This window comes from Thunnus albacares, chromosome 14 (assembly GCF_914725855.1).
Source record: "Thunnus albacares chromosome 14, fThuAlb1.1, whole genome shotgun sequence".
Lineage (NCBI taxonomy): Eukaryota > Metazoa > Chordata > Actinopteri > Scombriformes > Scombridae > Thunnus > Thunnus albacares.
Genome location: NC_058119.1, coordinates 10,680,406 through 10,705,300, shown reverse-complemented (window position 1 = coordinate 10,705,300; position 24,895 = coordinate 10,680,406). Strand labels below are relative to the sequence as shown.

General features: G+C 39.3%; 2 protein-coding genes across 3 annotated transcripts; one reads left to right on the top strand and one right to left on the bottom strand.

The window, feature by feature from the left end:
• Window positions 1–46: 46 nt before the first annotated feature.
• LOC122997330 (CSC1-like protein 2) lies at window positions 47–22,804 on the bottom strand. Of its 2 annotated transcripts, XM_044373411.1 has the most exons (24): window positions 22,492–22,804; window positions 15,914–16,135; window positions 15,573–15,652; window positions 13,748–13,789; window positions 12,462–12,552; window positions 12,305–12,342; window positions 11,994–12,136; window positions 11,130–11,181; window positions 10,926–11,034; window positions 10,752–10,822; window positions 10,090–10,170; window positions 9,813–9,936; window positions 7,780–7,913; window positions 7,526–7,663; window positions 6,856–7,009; window positions 6,462–6,568; window positions 6,279–6,365; window positions 6,109–6,174; window positions 5,806–5,968; window positions 5,295–5,400; window positions 4,934–5,101; window positions 4,695–4,810; window positions 4,535–4,606; window positions 47–3,255 (listed from the first exon to the last, which is right to left on the bottom strand). In XM_044373411.1, exons 2-24 carry the CDS (start codon window positions 16,109–16,111, stop codon window positions 3,076–3,078), a joined length of 2,520 nt encoding a protein of 839 aa, XP_044229346.1. In that variant the 5' UTR covers window positions 16,112–16,135; window positions 22,492–22,804; the 3' UTR covers window positions 47–3,075. The 2 variants fall into 2 exon arrangements, with proteins under 2 accessions (XP_044229346.1, XP_044229347.1); XM_044373412.1 differs by lacking the exon at window positions 13,748–13,789.
• mrpl14 (mitochondrial ribosomal protein L14) lies at window positions 22,723–24,824 on the top strand. The gene is made up of 4 exons (XM_044373414.1): window positions 22,723–22,826; window positions 23,109–23,168; window positions 23,362–23,464; window positions 24,304–24,824. The coding sequence occupies exons 3-4, from the start codon at window positions 23,385–23,387 to the stop codon at window positions 24,668–24,670; spliced, it is 447 nt and encodes a 148-aa protein (XP_044229349.1). The 5' UTR covers window positions 22,723–22,826; window positions 23,109–23,168; window positions 23,362–23,384; the 3' UTR covers window positions 24,671–24,824.
• The last annotated feature ends 71 nt before the right edge of the window (window positions 24,825–24,895 follow it).

Here is a 24,895-nt window from a genome sequence, read left to right as displayed (position 1 = left end):
ACAAAAGGGGGATAGTTAAACAGAAAGACTCTTATTGTCAACAAACTTGATTAAATACAGATTTATTGTTCAAAGAGCATGGGAAGAGTACAGATATATACAGTATATATCTGTTGTACAGATGGCCCTTTGGAAAGAATGATGAAATGAGGCTGTCAAATGCTGAGATGTGCTATTGTTACTCCTCCTATATAGCAAAATGTAAAACTAAAAAAGGCAAAGCACAAAAAAAAAACACATTCTATGTCCACAGTTTTGAGACGCAGAGACATTTTACTACATTGTAGAAACAAGCTGAGAACTTCTATTAGAGAGTGATTGGTTGTTTCCAAAAAACAACAAAAACATTTATTTCCAGTGAGTCCCACTGTCTATACAGATCTCATGAGGACAATCTAAAAGAAAATGATTCATCACGAGGATGATTTAATGCACTGATGCTAGACTAACAACTAACTAAAGACTACTGGAAATCATTGCAGCCATCAGACTGACAAATGTAGATCTGTATTCAAATGAAATGCCTTGACACGGGACTGGACACCAGTAAGTTTATTATAAAACTGTCAGTTTCTAGTTAGCTAGTGAACCGTCCTTATAAAGCTGTTTGAATACAGCTATCACACTTTTACTTTAGCCACTTATATCTTACCAAAAGTTGTGGAGTTAACCTACATTCAGCATTTAAAAACCGTTGTTAGACATGTTGAGATTCTTAAGTATCTCCCTCAGACCTGGACAGTATAGTATGTTATTTTGACAGGACACATTCAGAGATTTGAAGACATCTCAGAGGTATAAAAATGAAGAGGTATAAAAAATAAAATCCACCTTATCATGACTAGAAGAGCACCAGACTCAATGGTGTCAAACATTTCTTAGTTAGTACCATAATAATATACCCATATGTGGTGGTGATGTACCAATGGACAAATTATGGAAACAGTTTAGGCTCACCATCGTTGTCATAACACCCACAGCGGGCACGCTCTTCTCTGTCAGTCATATAAGTGAAAGTAAGATATTAGTGCACATTTCCCACAATGGTTCTCTGAGCAGCTGGATAATACATTTTTCATGTTATGGTCCAATAATAATAACTGGTCCATAGTGACAGACTGTAGTGGTACTTTGTCTGCAGCACTTTGCCTTTACCAACAATCTTATTATGTTCAATGGGGCAAATCATAGTGTCATCTTGACTAAGGAAGAAATGAAATTATAGAAACAAGAAGCTTGATAAATCCTAAGTAAGATCAAAACTGTGTGGGCACTGAGTTTCACATTTTAATTTGTTACAGTACTTGGTGTATGCATTGGTGAATGATGTATTTTTGTGTTCCTGAAACCCCAAAAGAAGCTGCTTCATTTGACTGAGGCAGGTTGGGACTATATTTGACATTTAATCTGCGTGTTTACGATTAAGCTTGGAGTTAGTGTTACACAGTATGTCCACTGTGTTCAGTATATGAATGACAACATCACCATTTCTCTGGCAGAAGCCTTACAAAGCAGGTAACTGGATCTGCAAGTGGAATGTGCAATTGTAAGGGATATCTAATTACTTCATAACAACTCAAGAAGCGACACAATGAATATATCTTAAGTTGTGTTTCAAGCTATGGTTTGAAAATGTGTGTGACAATTAATGGATCTGGATCTCATCCACTGGTGTAACTGCTTAACTCTCTTGCGCAGCCTGCCTAAGATTTGATATGTTATCACCAAAATTGCGAAATTTGAGTTAATCTACAACTCGGCACTGAGTTCTGGCAAATAGGAGACTGTAACAATGACAACTGGAACTTACAATATGCTACCTACATGATGAAGTTTTTACATAAACACTGAAGAGGACCAGACTGAGCGCTGAGTGATAGAACATAGATTACCTCATTCATAAAACTATCAGTAGCCACCTATAACTGAATGCTAATTTCAAAATCTGTACATAAAGATGTACTGTAAACATATGGACAAAAAGATACAAATGAAAACAACAGATAAAAGAGAACCAGTCACAATGAGTATCATATGAAACCGACCCAGAAAAACCAAGAGGGCCTTTCTCTCTATCCTCTGAGCAACACAAAAGGAACCAGCAGGCACTTGGCCTCCAGCCCTCTTGTGGTCACCGTGCAAGGAATTCCCCCAACCAGGGGCAGCATCAGTAGCAGCAGTCCAACAGCAGTCCCAAAAAAGGCTCAGAGGCTGAACGCCTTTATCAATGTAGTGTGCCAAGATATGAATTATCTTCTTCCACAGTTTGGGGGTGTGTCAAGCTTGATAGCATTTAAAAATCCCATGCCTACAAATAAATACCATGTCAAAAAGAGACTATTTCACAAATCCAGAGTTTTGTAGCTGTACAGTGTCAAAGGGTCCAGGAGTGTTAGTAGCAATATTTTTTGTCTTTCTTTTAAAAGGCTTTTACAGGATTAGAAGAACCATTTTGGGACCAACACATCTGCACAGACATGTTATCTGCTGGTGTGGAAAGCGCTCGTCTCTCATAAGCTGCTTATTCAGTGAAAGTATCTAGTGCAGACAATTAGGGATACTGGCAAAGGATTATGGGAAAATCCCTCCACCCTTTGAACTTGAAGGCATGCCGTACTACAGTACCTTAGTGAAACTCGAGCTTATAGGACAGGGCCTCTCTTTCAAGTGCAATAATGTTAAAAGAAATACAGACAGAATATCACTCCCCTTACAAGACAAGGCAAAAAATTCTTCATTTGTGCATTAGTGTCTTTCTTTCATTGGGTCCATTTGCAGTGTTTGGGGTGTGCCTCGGCAATACCAGGGGATGTCGCTGCCCTTGCACTGTCGGAGTAGATTCCCTCTGCAGGTTTACAGAAGATGTGGCTTTGATGAGACCCAGTGAAGGAAATGCAAGAGTCCTTGAGCTAGAATCCATTTCATCCTTAGTAGAAAGTGTGCTTTTGTTAGTGTAAAGTCCCTCGATGGAGGTTGAGATACTTTGGAGAACTGTTGGTCCAGTTCCTAGTTTAATTCACATATTCAGTGCACTCCTCAAGTTAAACTTAGGGGATGTTTTTCTGTTTCAGGCAGTCAGTGTCGCACTTCATTATCAATGAGACTGTCCTCACCAGACTGAAAGTCCTCATTCAGGCCATTTTCCACATTGATTATTTCCTCGTCCTGCGAGGACCCCTGGCCGTCATCCTCGCCGCTACCTGAGCCAGCCTCCTCCGAATTTGGGTCTTGAAGTACCTGAGCAATATACATCTGCTGCAGGGGAGAAAATGAAATGAAAGAGCAAGTTAAAGTCTGATATCTACATTCTGACCTCATTCTAAATTACTTGCAAAAGTACTGAGGAGTTGGAGTGATTTCTAAACTCAGTGGAGAGCTTGGATTGTGCTCCTTCTGATCTCTGTATCACTGCCTCGACAGATAGTGCACTCACCCACACTTATGTTCAGAAGAATTTGTTCTTACAGCAGAAGGTTTTTGCTATGGTTTCTGACATGCCCCACTAGTTAGTTATTTAGCTATATAGAGCAAACTCTGTTTCTGAATGGCACTGCTGTTTTTTTAGTACAGTATAGTGATGACACTGATAAGCTTCTACTGATGAGCCTTTAGTGAATTTTTGAATTCTAAATCTTAACATTTACAATTCAAAATGAACTCTAACGATGAAAATAATTTTGATCTCTTTGTCAACAGACATCAATAGTCTTAAGAGCAGATAGATGCCTTTCACTCCAACTGAGTTTGTCTCGCACCCACTTTAGCATATTAAAATGAATATGTACGGATGTGTTAGACTTTAATAGGAATATAAATAAATAGAAAACAAAATTCAAGGCTATTAATGAACAACAGATTGAAAGTGACTAAGAGCATAACTCATTAGTGCCTTTTCATTGTTTTTGCTAAAACATTGGCATATCTTAAAAACATGTCAGAGCTTGTCTAAAATATTTAAAGAACCTCATCAAGGTTCTCAAGGTTGAAAGGTTGACTCTCCTTCCCTAGACAGGGTATAGATTTTCTCAAAAGATGCAACTGCATTCGCCCCTAAACTCATTTCTTTGTATTATTTACTGACTGACTCCCACAGCGAGTTCTATATCTTTTTTCCATCTTTATTTTTATTTTCTAATCTTTGTTCTTAATGGAGTCAGTTTGTGTTTTTGTGCACATATGAATGGTCTGTCCCTGGTTTTACCAAAAATATACTTGCATTCTGGTCCTAAGATGCGTTGTATGTCAACATTTAAAAAGTTAATTTATGCTTACTTACTACATGCATTTTTACCTCCCGGGTTTTCCCTCAATTCTGGTTTTTCTTGTCTCCAGGGTCTTAATGTACATTGCTGCTTATATGATGAAGATTTGATGTGATTTTTTTTAACCTATTTCTAAGTTTCTTTGTACAGATGCAGTTGTATGTGACCGTTTCCTGAGCTGATGTAGGGTGTGAAGAGTTGTGAAAGTGTAAAGCTGATTGACTACTGCTGAGACACATATTGTCATAAAATAAACACGAGTGAATACTTACTGCTGCCTTGCTGGAGGCAATAGCGCACACTGGACGCCCATTCTCCAACCCGTCCACATCCTGAGTGTCAATCTGGGTCAAAAAATAAACATTTAACATGAGCAGCTAAATATAATGCTCATCTGAAATACTGACACAAACATGAATGATAGCTTGTTACCTTGTAGTTGTGAGCACTGAGATATTTAAAGTGTCCGAAGCAGACGTGAGAGAGGCAGACAATGATTGTGATGATCAAAACTACGAACGTGAACATGGATGTTGCAGCGGAAAACCCTGGAGAAAAGAAAGTGGGGGGACACTTATCAGGTGCTTGTACTTTAAAATGCCACATATACTGTAAATGTTTTATGGCTGTGTTAGAACACTATTGGCCTGTAGATGGAGCCCTCCTCTTACCAGAGCGCATCGTGGAGAAGAAAAGAAGCCAAAAGAGACAGAGAATAGGAGCAGCCACCACTTGGTTAACAGCTCCAGAATGGATCTTTTTGTCCAGTTTGGTTGGCAGGTAGGCATAGTACATGTTGTACCTGTCTGCTAGGTGTTTCAGTAGCATGTACATTAGCCCTGCACAGAGAAGGGGGACATGACAGTCAGTGGATATAATCCTATTAGGTCTGTTGATAAGCTTCTGTATAAAAAAAACCAACACTGTACGCTGCCAGCCCTCTGTATGTTACTCCTTCTGTAATTGAATCAGCATTCTACCTTAATGTGAAACAGCAGTAATCCGGCAGTGGTAATAAATGGCAGAACTCACCGAAAGGGACGATGATTGGGCAGGTGATGCTGTAAGTCATAACAACAGTGAACACACACATCATCCAGGCATAAGCTGCTCCAAACTGGAACTCATACGCTTGGTGCTATGGAGACACAATGACAGGATATAGAAAATCAGAATCAAAACATCCTATTTTCGGCATGACTCCACGTGACCAATGATAAGATACAGTATCTAGTAATCACTTGCAGCTGATCAATACTTTGAAAAAAAAAAAACAACCTTTACAACTTAAAATTATAGCAGACATAGCCATTTATTATGTGTTGTATGACCTTGAAGTTTTGCTTAAAACCTGGTCCTCTCATGTGCACATGGCTTACTGTATCTACTCTGCTTTAATTAATCCATTAATTAATTTCCTATTCAGTTTTATAGTACATGTTGATGTAAGAGATAAATGATATCCAGCTATGAAGTCTTGAACTAATATACTTCATATGGATCCATACATTATTTCAGCCCGATAAGCAGGGCACACACTAACCCTCTTGACGTTCCTCCGCTCAGCTGCGGAGCGAGCCAGGCAAAGGCGAATCATGTACATAAGTAGACCCGGGATCCTCAGCAGGTCCATGGCATTACCGATGAACGCAGATGCAATGACGTAGTTCACAAAAAAGGCTCCATTGTCAGGAAGGAACACGCACCTAAAGAGCAAAGTCAATACCACTTAAGACTGAAAAAGACTGAAGTCATGATCTCATTTATTGCATTGATGCTGAGGCCAATTTAATTCCAGTAATTTTAGCTATGAGATATGACTGGATGATGATGCATTTTCACTTACTCAAATCTCACTTTCGCATCTGCCAAGAATCTTTTGTCAAAAAGCCAACGGAAGAAAACATCCAAACTGCAAAGATTCAAAGCAAAAAAGAAAACAGCTAAAATATTTAGGCCGACAAAGATGAATGACCATACATCATTACAAGGGCTGAAATCAAAAACATGTTGTACCTGCTGAGTCCTAGGGAGGGCAGCAACAGAACCATGAATATTAAGAAAGTGTAGCATTTATGCATCGTAGTTCTGTTTTCTCCTGACCTGTAGAACAAAAAGACATATTTACACATTAAAAAACGCAGGTCACACAACCTCAGAACATGCTGAACTCTTGACTGCAGAAAGTGTAAACCATACCTGGTCCAGTGGGCTTCGAAGAAGGCAGAGTAGTAGACAATGGTAGGAAGTAAGGCGGAGAAAGACCAAAGGAGGAGGGTGGGGAAGAACTGGGTGATGATTGGATTCTGAAGGACAGAGCAGAGAGACATGGGCATGTTGCGTCAGAAATTGAAGGTTAAATTCCTCTGCCTCTGCAAGCATGCAGACTTGTGATGGCTTGGGTTTAAATGCTGTTAAGGTTTATTTTCTCTCTTCCTTCTGTCTCTCTTGCAGTGTTTCCACTGAAATGATAAAGACACTTGAACTGACCACACTCTTCACAAAAAAAAGAGGATGGATATGCTTATGGACTATTAGTAGTAAATGATATGAGAATGATGGCAGCTTTAAGACTTTAAACACATGCACCCACATTTAGGTACTCCACTGGTTTGGTAACATTGAACTTATCCATGGTGGAGATAATGATGGCTGGGGTGGTGAGGAAGAAGAGGAGGAGGAAGAGGACACAGTTGATGATCAAGCAGCGGATCCACCAGGAGAATCCTCCCAGTGACAGATGCTCCCTGTGGGATAAAGGTTATGTAGCGGTTAGATTGACACTGGGTGATGACCCGCAGTTATGGACACAGCTGGCCAGTAAACTGATACTGAAGCTCAAAAACTGGTTTGTCATCTGGGGTGAGAAAAGTCTCTTCAGAGTAGAATGAAGTCTAATTACTCCTCAGCATGATATTAAGAACAATAAAAATCAACACGTCTGTGTTTGTAGAGTTCTGTTTGGGTATTGTATTGGTATACAGTTATGTAATGAAAATTCCAAAATAAATACAGTTGTATGCAAAAGTTCAGGCACCCCATGACAAATAACATATGTAAACAGCCTCTCTAGATATGGAACATAAAACACAATACTTTTAGCAACATTAATGCATAGTTACTTTTTATGTTTTTATGTGTGTGTGTGTGTGTGTGTGTATATATATATATATATACACACACATACATACATACATACATACATACATACATACATACACACCCAGTTTGTGGACAGAATGTGTGATGTAATGTGTTCTTACCAGTAGACATTTTGTGGATCAGGGGCATAGCTGACGGCCCAGTTCTGTGTGTGAAGCTTGGCGCTGAATTGAGAGCACTTGGGCTCCCGGCGACAATGACAGCCCTGACACTTGCAAGCGTTGAAGTCCTTCAAGATTCTGAGAAGATGCGTCCATCCAAACGAAGAAAATACATATTATCCCAGAATCTGTTAGTTAGAAAACATTCTCACAGATATAAATTCATATATTTTTCTTCATGTAAATGTACTTACATAGCAGTTATGGACTCATTCTGAAAGGTGACAAAGGCCATTCCTAAAGGCTTCCTGTTAACCTTCTCTCTCTCCTTCCTGTAGTCATCTTTTAGCTGTGCCTCCAGCTTAGCATAGTAGCTCACCGCCTCTTCCTGTGAGGGACATGAAATTACATACATTATATTCACTCATACTTACATTTCAGTAATAGTGAATATCACTTATACACAATGTTTGATAGATAATTGGCCACTAAAGATCCGTAAATAAATCAAATGTAAAAAAAAATACATTCTGAACAAAAGACTATGACCTCAGTACCAAATATTTGGTAAAAAAGATCATTGTTGTGCTTCACTTCACTAATAACATGCTGATGGACAATTTGGCTTTATCAAAAGGAATCTCACATTTCTACCTGTCATGGAGCCCACTTTCTCTATTTCCATTATGTTATTTCTTTGAGTCAGTGTTGGTATGTATGCTGAGAGAAAGGTGCACATTCCTCTCACTCATCTGATCAACATTTATATGAGCCATGAGCTTGTGATGTTTGAGAAATGCTTGTTCACTTGTGTTTTGTCTTTCTGCTCATACAGGTTTGCTGTAGGCAAACTTTAATTCCCTGACCTGCTTGACCTTTAAGAAGGAATTTTTTTTTTTTTTTTTTAATTATTATTCTGAAAAATTAACGCGTGCATGCTGGTCCATCCTTCCCACTCACACTACCAACCTTCCTCAAGTACAACACTACCATTTAGAGTAGTTATTATATTTACACTAATCTGTTTCTTCATCCAGTCATAGCACACTAGTGCAGTGACCGTTCAAAACATGCCTGTTCCGGCCGCTACGTCAACTTATAGAAAAATGAATACAGTTGATGTGAGGTGTGAATGAGTGGACACACCAACAACATGAAAGAAACTAACATTCTATTATACACAGATGTTATAAATAATAAGTACTCCAATAGTACATAAATGTTCTTTTCTTATTTCAAGTAGCCTAAAATAAGGGCTGCATTGAAAAATAAAATAATGTGAATCCTAAGATAAAGTGGATCGATCTTAGATCATTCCTATTTTCTGTGCCTTCAGTTCAGATTTGAGTGAGTATGTTTGCTCTAAATATTTATGCTTTGACTGTAGTGGTGCTTGACAATCACCATTGTCTCAGACCATATGAGACATACTGGTTTTGAAATGCCAATGGGAAGTTTTTCCTTCATTTTAGGGTCATTGTGTATTGGGCTCTGAGCACTTCCAAAACGCGCGTGACCTACGTTCAAGAATGTACCTGAATGCCTCCTGTGTAGTCACTCGCTGCTGTTGCTGCTGATCTGCTAAACATGCTGCTAACGCTGTGTTTGCTCAAAAGACTTGTGCTTTGTCTGTAGTGACGATTGCCAGTCTTGGAGCATATGAGACAAACTGGTTTTGAACTGCCCCTGGAAGTATTTGCTCCTTTTCTACAGGCATTTTGTATTGGGCTCTGAACGCTTCCAAAACATGGGTGACCTATGCTCAACAATGTACCTGAACACCTCCTGTGTAGTCACAGGTATCGCCCGTCTGTATATACATACATATATACATGCATACATACACACACACACACAGATTCCTTCCTTTGGTAGAGAGATGTCACATGGTCTTACAGCTGAACAGCTGGCATTGTTATCGTATGTCAACATCAGTACAGTCATATATGTTACTGTTAAATACAAAAGCACAGTCAAAAATACAGGCTACAAAATAATGTTTTGATTTAGTTTACTAATGATCTGAAAACAGGGAGGTTTTGATGAATATGTAGGAACAGCGACAAGTATGTGACTTTGCCGCTGTTTCTCCTGCTTAGCCTTGCTTCTCCACATGAATCTATAAGTGGACTATAAAAATCAGATACCTTCTTTATCTTTCCACTTAATTGTGCTGTTAGTATCAGCTTGTAAACAACATCAGATAAATCCACATGGAAATCTACTACAGGTTAACAGTTTAAAGAGTGTCCTGTTTTGAGATAAAGTTGGGATGAGTCACTCTGACCTGCTCACAGCCTTTGATGATGCAACAGCATAGGTGTCCACAGGGCTTTGGGTTTATCATGGTGGGGATATGCTCCTTGGCCTGCATGTCGAGGAAGAATTTCTTGTTTCGCTCTGCCTTCTTCCTGCATACAAAACATCAGCTGTGTCACACTGAGGAAGGACTATTTCACTGGAACAAGCTCATGTCCTGCAGCTAATGAGACACTTCTCAAATACAACCCAAAATACTATGAAAGAGCAAAAAAAAAAACCGCACGCTTATGTTTAACACTTACCTTTCAGAGTTAAGATACATCAGCCTGGCCACATTGTAACAGATTCGAGCTTCCAGTACAACGCAGTTTTCATACGCCTGCCTATGGAAGAAAGGCAGGGAGAGGAAGTGAAAGACTGGATTAAGTTTAAAAAAGCACAAATGTAAACGTACAGTATTTACAGTAAATGACATCATCTCTATCACATAATAACAGGAAACTTACAGATAAGGTGATAACACAACAGCAAAATGCTTTCATGATTTTCCTTTTTCACTAGAAGTTTGGGGGTTTTTTGAGTGTGGAAGATTTTTTTGTAGTGCAAGAGCAAAGATAAGATTTTGCATAATACTATTTGGCTGAGTAGGAATTCAGCCAAACACCCCCTCCTCATTATTAGACCATCACGACACATGACTTGCATAATCCTGCTCATCTGGCTTCTATTATGGACAATTACTCATATAGGCCTGCCATTGTCTGATCCCAGCCATAAGGGCCAGGACAAGACAGCTGATTTTAACAGGAAAAGGCATGGCTCTCATACAACTTAATACAGTTACTGCAAAGATGCCATGTTGACAGAGCAGTGTACCACTTTTATAAGCAGACAGAATTAAGCATTTTGAGATATTAAGCGTGGCGCCAGGAGACCAGTGAGGAAGATCCTGTAGGGCGCTTACTCAAAGTGTTGCTTTATGTCCGTCTCCTCTGCGTATTTGGAGATTCCGTTGACAAATAAAGTGCGTTTCACCTGTATGAAAATGAAGACAGGGAAATAATTACAAATAACATTCAGGCCTGTGTGTGTAGAAAGAGTGAATAAAACATCCACTTTCTGAAACGATGCAACTCACCAGGTCATCCTCTCTGTAGTGCATCTTGGAGGTGTGTCTTCTCATGCTGTACACTGTCAGTAACAGGTAGAGGAACGCAAAGGTAGTGTGCAGCCACAGTAGTGCATTACTGGAGAATAGAAATGGTTAAAGGATTTAGTGACTCAAAATAAGACTGTACAATATATGTTAAAAAAAAAAAGTAGATGCATAAGAATGACTCACTCTGCATTCAGATTTGCTATAGTGGTTCGCCCAAAACTATAGGCATTGTTTTCTGTAGAAAAAAAGAAACAAGACAATCACTTCTTCAGAAGCCTGCCCTTGTATGGCACTGCAAACAATAAGGCAAGGAATGTGGACCACTGTTTCATTGGTTGAGCAGTAACACAACATTTGGTACAGTAATTTCCAAATGACCAAACAAACAAAATGAGGAGCATACTTTCATAGCGGCCAGAGCACACTTTTAACACAGAATAAAGAGACTAAGAGAAAAGCCAAGCATGGTTGAGACTAAAATACATTTTTATATTGCCAGGAAGACAATAGAGTATAAAATTGTTGATTCCATCCCCACAACTACTTCCACAAAACCTCAGGTATCCACGTCTTTGCTCGGTACATCCTCCACACTTGTATTTTCACTAAATAAGTTTCTTACTAGAAAATCATGCACACCTCTGGCTCTTTCACTGGCCAGGAGTCGTACTTGTTCATGGCTCACTCTGGCTAATGTGGTGATTTTGTATGTGCACGTTCACAAATTTCTCACAAAGTATAATTCTTATAACATTTGCTTGATGTGTTCTTATTGTTTTACAGATTAAACATATGTTTCTGTATGTTATACAGACGTGTACATGTCTGATTTAGTTTCCCATTTTTAGGCCTCCATGTTTATGTTGCGAATGTTGTGAAGCTTTGTATATTTTTAATCTGGAAATCTACTTTTAGTCAGAGGTATGAAGAAACACAAAAGAAAAACAGGGAGAAAGAAAGAACCAAAAATAAAAAAAATTCAACCATCAAAAACAAACAAACGTGGTTTTCCCATGATGCTGTGGTCATAAATTCCAATCAACTCACCAAGTAGATTTCCAGAGAAGTTGACGGGCAAGATGATGCCAACGGAGAGTACGCCCACTACTACCAACAGCCCAATGATGTGGCGCTGAAAGGACAAGTAGTGCACTGCATCCTCACCACACTTCTCCCTTATCTCTTCATCCCTACAGAAAGAACACACCAACAAAGTCAACTACGTAAAAACAATTCAATACACACACACAAAACAAAATTAATATTTATTTAATCTTTAAAAACAAAATAGTATCCAGTTTAATATGCATTCATCTAATTTTTCTTATTTCCAATATGTTGTTAGTAGGTCGACTCACTTGATGCGGAAGATGGCAGTTAACCAGGAGCAGAAGCCCTTAAACAGAAGAGAGCAGAGAACTTAAGGCGTCGTACCACTTTTCCACATGCGACATACTATCTGTCTGAAAAGAAAGGACACCGTATTTCATCGTCTAAGAACAACAGCATACTTACTGTGTCTCTCTGTTCAATGTCCACTGAGCTGGAAACTGAGGTGAGGCGCTCATAGCGTTCAGGTGTTTCTGACGTCATGGCAGATGCCACACTGTGTGCAGAAAACACAACACATAACATTTGAACGGTGTTACACAACTACCCCACACCATGTACCATAAATGGATGTTAGTTCTTTGTGTCTCACCACACTGAGATTACCATCAGTATTGACAATGTAAAACACACACACATGTGCACACACTACATACACACATGCCCTGAAATGGACTGAAGAGATTCACCCCTGTTTATCCGGTGTGGGCTACACACAGGATGTAGGTTGGTAAACCAGTCAACCACAGGAACAATCTCTGCAACCACATTCCATGCAGCGTTAGGAGTAAAGGGCCTACTTTACACACGTCGACTACATCATCACAAAGGTTGTGGTAAAAAGTTAGAGGGCAAAGCTCTACAGAAGAACAACATTCACAGAGGAAACAACAGAAACCCAGTGATCAACAAGAGGCAGATATATGGAGTTTGTCCAGCAGAGCCACAGGTTCTCCTGGTTATAACACAGCATCAAGACTTTACATTAATGTACAAATTTGACTGTACTCATCAGGGAGGTTATGTCAGGTCAAATTGTATTGAACTAAAAAATATAAACAGGACACAGGCTCTGCTGGGACTTAAATGGTGGTTCGGTGTTCAATACTACATGAAAGCATGACATCACCCAGGAATCTAAGAGATCTCTAATGGAATGAGGAGAGAGCTAGCGGCTGTAATCCGCCATTAGTCCTCCTCTCCCACATTCCTGCGAGAAGTCAGAAAGGCTCATCTCAGCTCTAGTAGACAAGATATTGTGTATGTGCACCATGTTAGGGCCTGTCTATGAACAACCACAGATCAGGGAAGCATTACCTCTCCCTGTAAGCATCCTGTCTGTGCGGCTCATGCGGTGCGCTCACACAGAAGAAGTCCGAGCTTCATAAAAGAGGTCAATACACAGATTAGCACACATAGATCTGATTAGGATGGTGAGAGAGGACAGGGACACCCAAGAGCAGAAGTACAAGAGTGACAAGGAGAGGGAGAATAATTAGGTGCCTGGCACTGGGAAACGCCTGGAGGAGAAGAGGGAAAAAAAACCACTAAACCATCAAAAGTGAAAAACAGGCTGAAACCCACAGCAGCCTGGGCAGAATGGACAAGAGTTATGAGTTAGGTTAAATACAGAGAGGGGAAGGGAGAGAAGAAAAAAGGCGGTGAGTCTGCAATATGGAGAGATAACATACTATTCCCGATCATCCAGGCGACTGTACCGTTGATCCACTCTTCTGGTGAAAAGAGAAGCAAAACAAAGCCATTCAGCTTAGTTAAGAGGAAATGGCCCTGCTCGCCAGTAAGGGTGCTGGTTCAGAGGAAAACTGGGGAAGCATATTACACCACAGGCATACCAATGAAGGTTTCTGTTTATTTTGGTATACGTTATGGCCTTGCGTAGAGACTCGTGGCTCATGTAGTTGGAACAGCAGACATATCAATTTGCATCCCTGTTTTAGATGATTAGCTGAGTTTCCTAGTAAGGAAACATTTAATTTTTTCAGAAATAACAAGAACTTTAAAAGACAGACGCTGATCTCAAGCCAGCGCTTTTCAACAGCGTCAAGAGACGACTTTTTCTGTCTGTTACAAAAGTAACCCATGCTGCCAACCCCCTCCCATCCTCCCACTACGCTGCAGCCCCATTCTCTGCTCACATGCAGCTGCAAAAATAGTGAAGCTGCAACATCAACCAAACACAGCGGGGGTATGTAGGTGATGGAGCACTGTGTCATGTAGCTTCCAGGGTTCATAGTCAAAGAGTCTGATGTCTCATCTCCCTCTCCCACTAAAACCTTAACGTGATTAGTCCTCTTATTGGACCTTATGACGTGGCAGTTAAAAAAAGAAAGAGTAGTAGAATCAGTTCTTGTTGACGGGCGTCTCTCTGGCTGCTTTTATTCGATCAGAGTGTAGACATTAGTCTCAAATGATCTCAATATATCTGGCAGCATATCATCATATGGACTTAAATGCAGTAGCTCATAAAATGGGTCTGAAAGGGAAATTAGATAATTGTTAATCATTGTTTCTTCTTCCTCCATTTCAGATCTATTCCAACAACAGTCTGGCCTTTCAGTCTCAAAGTAAACAAACCATGTAACAAGCAACGAAGCGTGACAATGTCAGAGTACATTATTGCTATTAAAAGGAAAGCTGCTGACACCAACTTCCTGTCTGGAGTACCATCCTTGTGATGTTTGCTTCTGTCGAAAAAAAACTCCACTCCACCCTCAGAACGCTGACTTTGGAGTGTACCAAATTTTGCAACTAGCATCCAAAATGATTAGCCAGCAAGTGCAAAACGGTGGTAAGATTTTGTATCTTTGATAGATAAATACAGCAACCACGACTAGAACTTTCTGAGATACTAACATTTGAATGCCGACAAGGGTGTCATAGGCACTCTTTGGAGTAAGGCACATTTTGCCCCTGTTCACCACCATGTTTTCTGACTATAGGCAAATCACATAAAAGCTTAACAATGGCTCTGTATAAAAACAAGTCCCTGACTGGCTGCCTGCTACACTGGCTCTATAGAAAGCGTGTAACAAGCCTGACTTCACATGAGGATCACTTATCAAGATGACAAACAGTGTTGCTTGTCAAACTTCACATGTAAATTCTTTCACACTTCAGAACAGACTGCAAACTACTGCATAAGGGAGGCTGTAATTCAAGTTAACATAACTTAAATGAAAGTATGTGAAATCTCTTTGAAATTGTGTATTAATTATTTTTAGCTGGTAATAATATTTTTGAAAAGTCATGTTTAGGTGTGAAAAAAGTTAAATTCAGACGATGATATCCAGTAAATATTAACCTCACAAGATACTGTAAGTTTAGCAGTTGAATACTGTGATGTTATCGCAACATATTTCAACCATAAATAACATATTAGTGCATTTTGTCAGTGTGTTAGTGCTTTATATGATCCGTTTAACGAGTCAATCAGAAAGCCTTAGTACTGGACCTTCTAGTCTATGCAACTCATTTGGACCAGTGTACTCTAATTACCTGTCAGCGTCAGTCACCAGAGCGAGGCGCCCATAGTCCCATGCTACTTTTCTCAAGAAGGAGAACACAACCAGCAGGCCCTGCAGTACAAAATAAACAGTGGCTGTCAAGACTTCTAGTCCCTTTATTTACATCACAGAGACGTACTCAACAAAAGTTGCATTTAACTGCCTGAAGGTGTTTAACTTTCAAATATCACATTCCTGGAAGATAACATAATTCTAGGAATTGTGAAGAAAACACAAAAAATGAAGAGCTTACATTACATCAAGGTTAGCATATATTGTGGAATGGTGCAAAAACATACTCATCAGCTGCATCTGTTTGGCAGTAAGACTCACCAAAAAGCACATAAAGTCAAGGGCGAGAACAGTAGGCACCCCACCAAAGGGCAAACCCTGTAGCACTGTACTGCGAATTCGGGCTGAGTAGCAGTAATCCTTGGAGGTGGAATTGGGCGGCAGTGTCGGGCAGCTCTCTGAATCGGAGCATGCTTGCGCCCCCCAGATGGCCATAATTAATATCAACACTTGGTGCATCACTCACTGCAGCATGTTGACAACCTGTAAAGAAGAAACAAAAAGAGATGGAGTGAAGAAATAACAAAAAAATAATAAAAATCAGAAAGCACACATCAAATTAGACTTGACAGTAAAGGCAACAATGACATTAAAATTTTCTGTCCATTTCTATTGAAGCTGACATTTCTGTCTTGTTATTGGTCACACGATTTACTGTTGCTTTTGACCACATGACAACTGAAATATGCTTGTTTAAACCATTATAAACTCTCTGTTCCTTTTTTTGTGTTGAATTACCACAATATGTACCAATACAATATAGTTCCACTTCTTCCTGAATTCAAGAGAAATAAAAAAAAAACTCTTAACACCTACATGTGCCAAGTAACAACCAGCAATTCCCTACATACATCCAGTAGAAAGCAACAAACACATCACATGTCTCCTTAGAGACATGTCTCTAGCCTCCTTTTAGCCTTGGTTCTGGCCACCAACAGCTGAGAAAAATATCTGGGTCTTTTAGCTTGCAAAAGTGTCTTCAGAAGTCACTGGTTTACTTTATCTTTTTGCCATTTTGTCTTAGTCAAGTAGTGCAAACAACTTGCCTGAGCTTGTTTCCTGGACACTGCTGTATACAGACAGATATTGGGGGTTGGTGAAAACAGTGACTCAACCATTTAGTCTAAAAGCTGCACAGAGCTGCCGAAGAGGTGTTTTCTTGCTGGATTTAGTACTATTAGAGACTCATTTGAATCTTAATGCAGGTTTATTAGCGGTACTGACAAGTCAGGCTCAACAGAGGTGGCCTGTTGGGATAAGCCTCATCTTAACATTTACACAGTTACAGTTACTTTGCACTCTTCCTTCCGGTCTCTGATGCCATTTTCCTCAAGAAACAACAACAGGCAATAGACCCACCTAATGATGGGAAACAATTACAAAAACATGAATAGTTTATGAGGAAGGTAATAAGTCATAAGCAAAATGCATCTTAATGCTTTCCCTGGCCCACCCCGTGACTGAAGCAAGAGCCTCAGTGAGCTAAGCACAGTTTACGCCTGACGTTAAGGATTCAGATTGGCTGTAGAATAATCCCAGAGTATCAGTTAGTCCAGACAGTCCTTTCTCCAGCACCGGCACACAGCACAAATGAAGAGTGATATACTAGATCTCAAGGCTTATTCCAGACTTCTTGCTGAGTCCTCCTATGTCTACATCCATTGACTCAGACAGTGATACTCTTGTCAGGAAATGTGCTTAAATGACTCACGTAGCAAATGTGAGTTGCATAGCGAAAGTATTCCTTACATAAAATACTGACCATTTAATCCATGCATGTAGTCATCTGATGACACATCAACATAAGCTTTGGAAAATAGCCAACATCTTCTATAGTAGTATCTAGCTACAAAATATCAGTTCATAATGAATTGAGCCTCACCAGAAGTGACACAAAACATATTGGTTTAAAGATTGCCATTTAAAGATTTAAAATTTGAGATACTGATACCAAAAAAAACTAAACAAACTATTTTCTCCATTGTATTAGAAAGTGGACCTGCATGTATGGCTATAGGCGGTCACATTTAGAAGGTTTAATATTTCACACAGGCTAAACGAAGGGCTTAGGGAAGGCTAGAAGACGCGTAGGTGTTCTGGTGAGTGCTGGCAAGTGTGTTTGCACAGTTGCACAGCTATACTTGTGCCCTTCGACCCACTATTACCAGCATTCACGATGCTGCTCATCTGCCCTAACACTAACTCATTTATCCGCTCCCTGGAATGCTGTGACATCACTGGAGAGGGACACAGCCAGAGCTGAACAATAAGCCGATAGAGACCGCAGGGTTCAAATGGACCGGGCTCAACCCAAGGAGGACACAACATAACCCCCTGTGCCTTCAACAACACTGCTGCACATCCTGGATCCAACGCCTCAATTCAGACTGTTTGACATTCAACACCAGCATCTTGAAAATGACTTAAGCGCACATCAAAACTAATTTATTAAACACCTAAACTATAAATCTCACTTATGATACAGTCAGCCCACTTCTTGGCTGCGATGTCAGTGTCATGGGAATACCAAAACAGGTTAAGTATTGTTGCATATTTTCTTGAGTGACATGTATTATAAGTCAAGAAAGCGTTTGAGCAAAACCCGATTCCCAGGCCCTCGGCAACATGTCTGGTTTTATTTAGTTTTTAAATAGAAAAAAGACATTTTTATTTGATTACACATCTTCTAGACTTCAATTGCATTCACAGGGGTACTGTAGACCTTATTGTAGGTGCCACTGCTTTGAAATTAAGCGTTTAAAGTCTATCTTTGAGGTTTGAGTGTTGAGGCTCTCTTTGGAGAAAAGCTTTAGACTGTAGTAAGTATGAGTAAAAAAAACCTTTACATACATGCTACAAACATACTTTCACTTTAAATTTACAGGAGTTGGACACAACAACCTGAAGACTTCACAATGTAATGCAACAGCACTGTTAAAGACCATCTCATCTTTCTGAAGCTTACAACTGATTGCCTGAGTAGAGTCAACAGCTCTCTGATACAAAAAACATTGTAATACATTTAAGGTGGCATTTATTTCAGGATCGCATTACATTGTCAGGTCGTGATATTTTGTCCAACACTTTGGTCTTAATCTTTTCCTGTAACTTTTTTTCCTGCTCATGTGTCTCTGTTAAGGAGCACACAGTACGTTGTCTGTTTGAAGTGCCATTAAAAGTGTTACTTGTCAATTCAGACCACCGCTTCTGACAGCAATCAAATATAATTTAGGCAGAACATTTCAGTTTAAATTGTGAATAATATATATATATATAAACCAAAGCACTCGGGGAAAAAACAGTATCTCTCATATTTCTGGATTCAAATCCACTCTAAACTCTTCTGAGATATGTTTGTTTAAAATGCAATGCTATCATAATTCTGACTGGTTAACAATATTAAAAGCCTCAAGGTAAAACCTTAATATGAAATTTAGGCAGCATAACACATGAATTTTTATCAAATATTTTTCATTTTAATAAGCATTTTCTTTGACTTTAGTTTTAAGAGCAAACATTGCAGACAAAAGTAGCCTAAAACTAAATTCAATTTTATTATAATTTCATTGTCTAAGACAATTTTCAATAGTGCTGTGTAAATACAGCATGACTCAGCGGCACAGAAATACTGTGCCACCTCTCCACCTGATACTAGTTGCTATGGTACCATCAGTCTGGCACACAGTCTCAAAATACAAATAAACATAAAGGGGATGAAGGCAGCGGGGGGAGAAAGCACATGCTTGCCCATTTGAAACTCAATCTAGAGTGAGTCTGTGGTTTGTGCTACAGCTTCAACAATATGGTTTGTCAAATTATCTGGGATGATGCAGGGTTTTTTTTTTTTAGTTAGACAAACAATATTGGAGCAAAAGGTCTGCCAGGACAAATAAAATGAAAAAGTCATAAAACACAGTACCAAATGAAATTCCATGTGAGCAGCTGCAGTGTTCACAACATACTAAAAATACAAATGCAAACCTTTTTACTGCTAAGTGTACCTCCATCTTTATGCACTCAGTAACTGGCCTATGAAACTGTACAACACTAATGCTTTTCTACAAGTAGCAACAGCGCACACACACACACAGCATGCATTTCTACATTGTTTTCAATCAGTATGTGACTCATTTTTCCTCATCTATTTAATATTTGAACTGGCTTTATTTAATCCTAAAAACAACGGGTTATGAATCAGGTTAGAAGTCATCGAGCAACACCCACACGAGATGCCCCACTTTGCTTTTCCCACCTAAATAAACGCAAATTTAACAAAAGATGATCACACACTAGTTGCCAATACCGACTTTAACTAGTTGCCTGTAATCCAGAAATGACTGGAAACCTTCAATGGAATATGTTAGTTATGATTATCTGGCCAGATAACTCAGGCCAACCACTCCCATAAAGTAGAAAGCTATTGTGTACTTACTGCAGGAAAGATAAGCAACAACTAGGCTACAAGTTCCACTTCCAACATTTCTACGAAGATTTTTACTTGTACTTCCATTAACAAAACACTGTCTCTCACATTGTCAAAACTGGATTTCACAGATTGACAACTCAATAACAGAAGACAGAAGGTGCCAACCACACCTTGCTTATGTTGACCTACTTAGACATTTCCACATACATTTCTCCAAATGTAACTGAAGTGTACTTGCATTTCAAATTATAGATAAAACACAGATCTGAAACCATTATGAGCCCTGTTCATCTTGTGGATTAACAAACCTGCTTAAGATTTTAATACACACGCATTCTGCCTCACAACAATATTAAACACGACATGAATTCCCCGACAATGCTGATATCTGATAAGACAGATTTGCACATATTAGCCTTGTTGGTATAAGTCTGTAAATCATTGACAATGCAAAGACTCCTGTTCAGTGCCTGAGCTTTGATTATCACAGATTATGATGATGTCAGAGTTCTCTGGTAAACGGTTTCATAATCATGTCACAGTGTATGTAAAAATAAAGACAACACACAGCAGAAAAAAGGAAATTAGGAAAAGTTTTGTGAGCTAAGACATAATCATTTTGTTGTCAAGAATATTAAGCATGATTCTCATAAATTCAACAGTCAACAGGAGATCATGTCAAGAGTGAAAAATGCTATATGATAAAATACTGTACAGCAGCAACAATGGCTGCTCCCTTGACCTGGTGGCAACAGAGCTAGCTTTGCATAGAAGATTACATTATCTGTGTTAAAGTAATCTTGCTACCGTAACTGAACTCTACCTTCAAAAGACTCAGTTGTGCGTCATCCACTCCATTTTTATTGTAAACGGAGGCGTAAACTGATTTAAATCTAAAGAAGCACACAAACAGTTGCAGCTATATTCAATCGATTTATTGTTTGTGATATATAAAATAACAAAACCACACCTTGTACGGTTACAGCATTAATGTAAACGTTAGTGTAATGTGAATAGCTACTTTCTTTTATCTAAGCCTTAGACTGCTTATCATTGCTTTTCTTTATAGACTCAATGAATGACCGACGCAACAAAAACTTTATCAAATCAAAAATGGTAGTTATTGGCAGCTCAAGCCTGTGGTATGTGCTACAAGATCAAAACATTAATGATGTCAGAAAAGCACAAATGAGTCAAGCTACTGAGGCACTTTTATCTTGTATGAAATCTGTATGAGCAGTGATGTCAATATTAATCGATGTCACAGTATTTCTCATGAAGAAAATATTAAGACTGCTAGCAGCCAGCTTATGTCTATGTCTTAATAGGCACTGCACAAGGAAACACCATTAACCGTCCCAGCCAACTTTTCACTGGCCATCAGTCAATGATGAAGCCCATATCAGTGAACATAACACGGTTTAATCCATTACTGACTAGACTGCTCATCTGCCGGCGTTAGATAGCTGAGATATGTGCGGAATTACTGATCTTCTGCTGGTTGTCTAATAATATGGCAAAGTACGGGTCGAAATCCTATTTCCTCAGGCTCACAAACTATAGCTTCATTGTCTAATGTCTTTTTAAGTATCTTTATGTTCAAGTACAAGTAATGTTACCTTTTAAAGGTCAAATATGGTGTGTTGTTAAAAGGGTAGGCATTATAAGCTGTAGCTTCAGCCAACACTTTTTTCGGACTGCAGAAATCTTTTAAGGTGTGTTATTCTCAGCTGTGGTATTTGAGTATCTGCCTCTGTAGTTATGTGTGTGTATATGAATTTGTATATTTGTACATATGACCTAATTATTTCTGTTATTGATTGCAGACTGAAATCAATTTCGATTTTAATGTTCGACAGCTGAGAGTCAAGCATGCTGGAGGTCCAAACAGTTTTCGAGTTAATTTGAAAAATATTCTGACATCTCGCTGTTGATCTAACCTCATTATGAAGAGAAGAATATGATCAGCAACCAAACAACAAACAAAACATCGCCGTGCCTGATGAGAACAGGGAAACTTAATCTAAGGCTTGTGGCTGGAGTGAGGCAAACAATAAAATAATCATGAATGTCACGGTTACCTATTTAAAACAAAACTGGAATCCTCACTATTAACTACTAACTTACTTTTGTATGATAACGCTAACTTCTATTTATTATGGAAACTTAGCTCACATTGCCGTTGACTTCGTAAACGTTAACTTACTTTTGCTGGTATCAGAAAGTTAGCATTAACGCTAATGGTAACGGGACATGTTTACTTTGCTTATTGTTCTGTCAGCAACCAATAAGTTTACCAAAGAAGTAGCGGGCGGTGAGCTGCCACAACTGTAGAGAACAACCAAAACACGACAGCCGTTTGACACCAGTAAAGAAACGTGTTGATAAAGCAACTTAAAAGAAACAAACTTACCTTGCTATGGTACGCAGCAGGGGAAGAAACTGTCACAATTAGCTAATGTGAGCTAGCAGTAAACCCCTAACGTAACGCTAGCTATTAGCCCCCTCGATGTAGTGAATAACAGGTGGAGGCTATCTAAAGACTGTCGGCTAATTTCCTCGTCAAATGGGTTGAACCTCGCTGGTCTCAACACTAAAAGCCAACCAGGTAGAGCTAGTTAGTCAAACGGTCTAGCTGTTAGTTGTGATGCGTCTACGGTGCTGTGTGACAGCCGGTTGAACGACTCTCGCTAACCTAACCAGTCCAACGGGAGACGACCATAGGAGACGACGAGGCGACGCACTCAGGTTTACAGCGTGACGTAAATAGAAGTGGCGCAGATAGAACGGCCACACGTCATTATTGTTCACTCGCTGTGTGGCTTCTATGCTCATGTATTTCTATGTTTTCCTCGCAAGCTAGCTGTGGCGGGCACAACAGCGGAGCGTTTTATTTGTGTATTCTAGATTTGCACGAGCACAAAGTGACTGACATTTAGCAACATTTATTAAAACCAAATCGCACCTCCTTCTCTGCAGCGAGGGATGTTTATTTTTTAAATGTTAAAACTTATTCTGTTTATCGGCTAGCTCGGCTAAAGGCGTTTTGTCGCGTGTTGGTGACGCCACACTTTGACATTGGCAAAAAGGGTAAGTTAACTAACAGTTTACCCTTTCACGGTTTCAAACACAACTATTCATGTATGTGTTTTGTTGTTTATTGTGACTATAAACCTAGAGATTCAGCTCTCTTCGTGTGATTGTTAGCTCATGCTAGCGATATCATTAGAAAAACTCCTTTAGCTTACTAGCTGCTAACCATGTGTATGATCTCTCTTACTAGCGGACACAGTGCCAGCTGTAGTTATGACTCTCCCCCAGTTTTCAAGATCCCTTACTGGGCTCCTCGGAAATGCTTCGTCCATCATTCATCAGAGGACTTTTAGGTAAGAGATTTTCTGTCAAATTTCAGAGCCCAGTGTGAGACATGTAAGACTTGCCTGCCAGCAAATTCAGTGGGTGTGCTATGGATAATTTGACTAATTTTACTTCAACAGTGTAACTTACTGTACAAATTGAAACATATAAAACAAATATAAAAGATATTAAACATATCTTTGTGAATTATTCAAGTCCCCGCCCGTTCCAAAATTTTCAAAAGAATAGTTGACCTTAATTGTGCAAAAAACATGTATTTGCAGACTTTGACACGAGATGAAAAGTTTGTCTGGCCACTTTCTGCTCCACAGTCGGTCTTGTAAGGTGAATATTGCTATAATGTAGGGTGCAAATGTTGTCCTACTTCAGTGAAGTCACCATGGACGCTATTATAGTTTCCTTGAGTTATTTCAGTCTTGTCCTCAGGGCTGAAAAAGGTGAGAGTAAAATATTTAGGTTGTTTTGATTATTATTCAGTTATTTCACTGAATAGATAGCTACCATAATAGTGGACTGTTTCTCATGTGCACCACTGTAATATAGTACAGTTTAATTTTAACCACACGGTACAGTATTTTTTGCTTTATCCCAGTAAATGATCCCATGAAGCCAGCCCTGAGACATTGCTTCATTCACTGTGTATGGAACAGCTTAAGCATTTGTGTGTGCAGATGATATAATCACTACAGACAGTCTCTACTGTCTAGTTTAAAGAGCAGCTTGTTCAAAGTTAATCTATTTAAGGGTGAATTTTTGCCCCTGATTAGAAGTTATTTTCTTGCATGACAGCTGACTGACGGGTCCTGTAGATTGAAGATAATGACCTATTTCCTTTTTGTTTTGTCAGTGTATCCGCTGTGGCAGCAGCCATTCAGAAAATGACAAGAGTGCGTGTTGTGGATAACACCTCTCTTGGAAATACACCGTATCACCGGCCACCAAGAGTGATCCATGTCTACACCAAGAATGGCGTTGGAAAAGTTGGTGACAGAGTGTTGCTTGCCATCAAAGGACAGAAGAAGAAGGCACTAATCGTTGGACACAAAATGCCTGGAGAACGCATGAATCCACGCTTTGATTCGAACAATGTCGTTCTGATTGAGGACAATGGGAACCCAACAGGAACCAGGATTAAGGTCCCAATACCCACACATTTACGTAAAATGGAAGGAGACTACTCTAAAGTGTTAGCAATTGCTAGTACCTTTGTTTAATTACAGTATCATGCAAACCATTTCTTCACTTGTTGATCGTGATCATTTATCATTGTAATGTCCTGTGATTTTTCTTTTTGAGATATACAAACTATATTTCACATCTGCTGGTGGTTTATGTTCTTGTCAATAAACCATCAAGGAACATACTGTACACACTGTCACAATTATTCTCTGAATACAGTATTTAGTTGTTACTTAATGTCTTTGTCAGCATGTCTGGCA

Bases quoted from the DNA above. Each gene is read 5' to 3' on its own strand.
- LOC122997330 (XM_044373411.1), bottom strand. From the start codon at position 16,111: ATGCACCAAGTGTTGATATTAATTATGGCCATCTGGGGGGCGCAAGCA. The intron at 10,823-10,925 runs GTGAGTTGCATC...ATTTTCATACAG, and splicing joins ACTACAGAGAGGATGACCTG to GTGAAACGCACTTTATTTGT. The intron at 6,175-6,278 runs GTACAACATGTT...GAATCTTTGCAG, and splicing joins CCCTCCCTAGGACTCAGCAG to TTTGGATGTTTTCTTCCGTT.
- mrpl14 (XM_044373414.1), top strand. From the start codon at position 23,385: ATGACTCTCCCCCAGTTTTCAAGATCCCTTACTGGGCTCCTCGGAAAT. The intron at 23,465-24,303 runs GTAAGAGATTTT...TTGTTTTGTCAG, and splicing joins ATTCATCAGAGGACTTTTAG to TGTATCCGCTGTGGCAGCAG.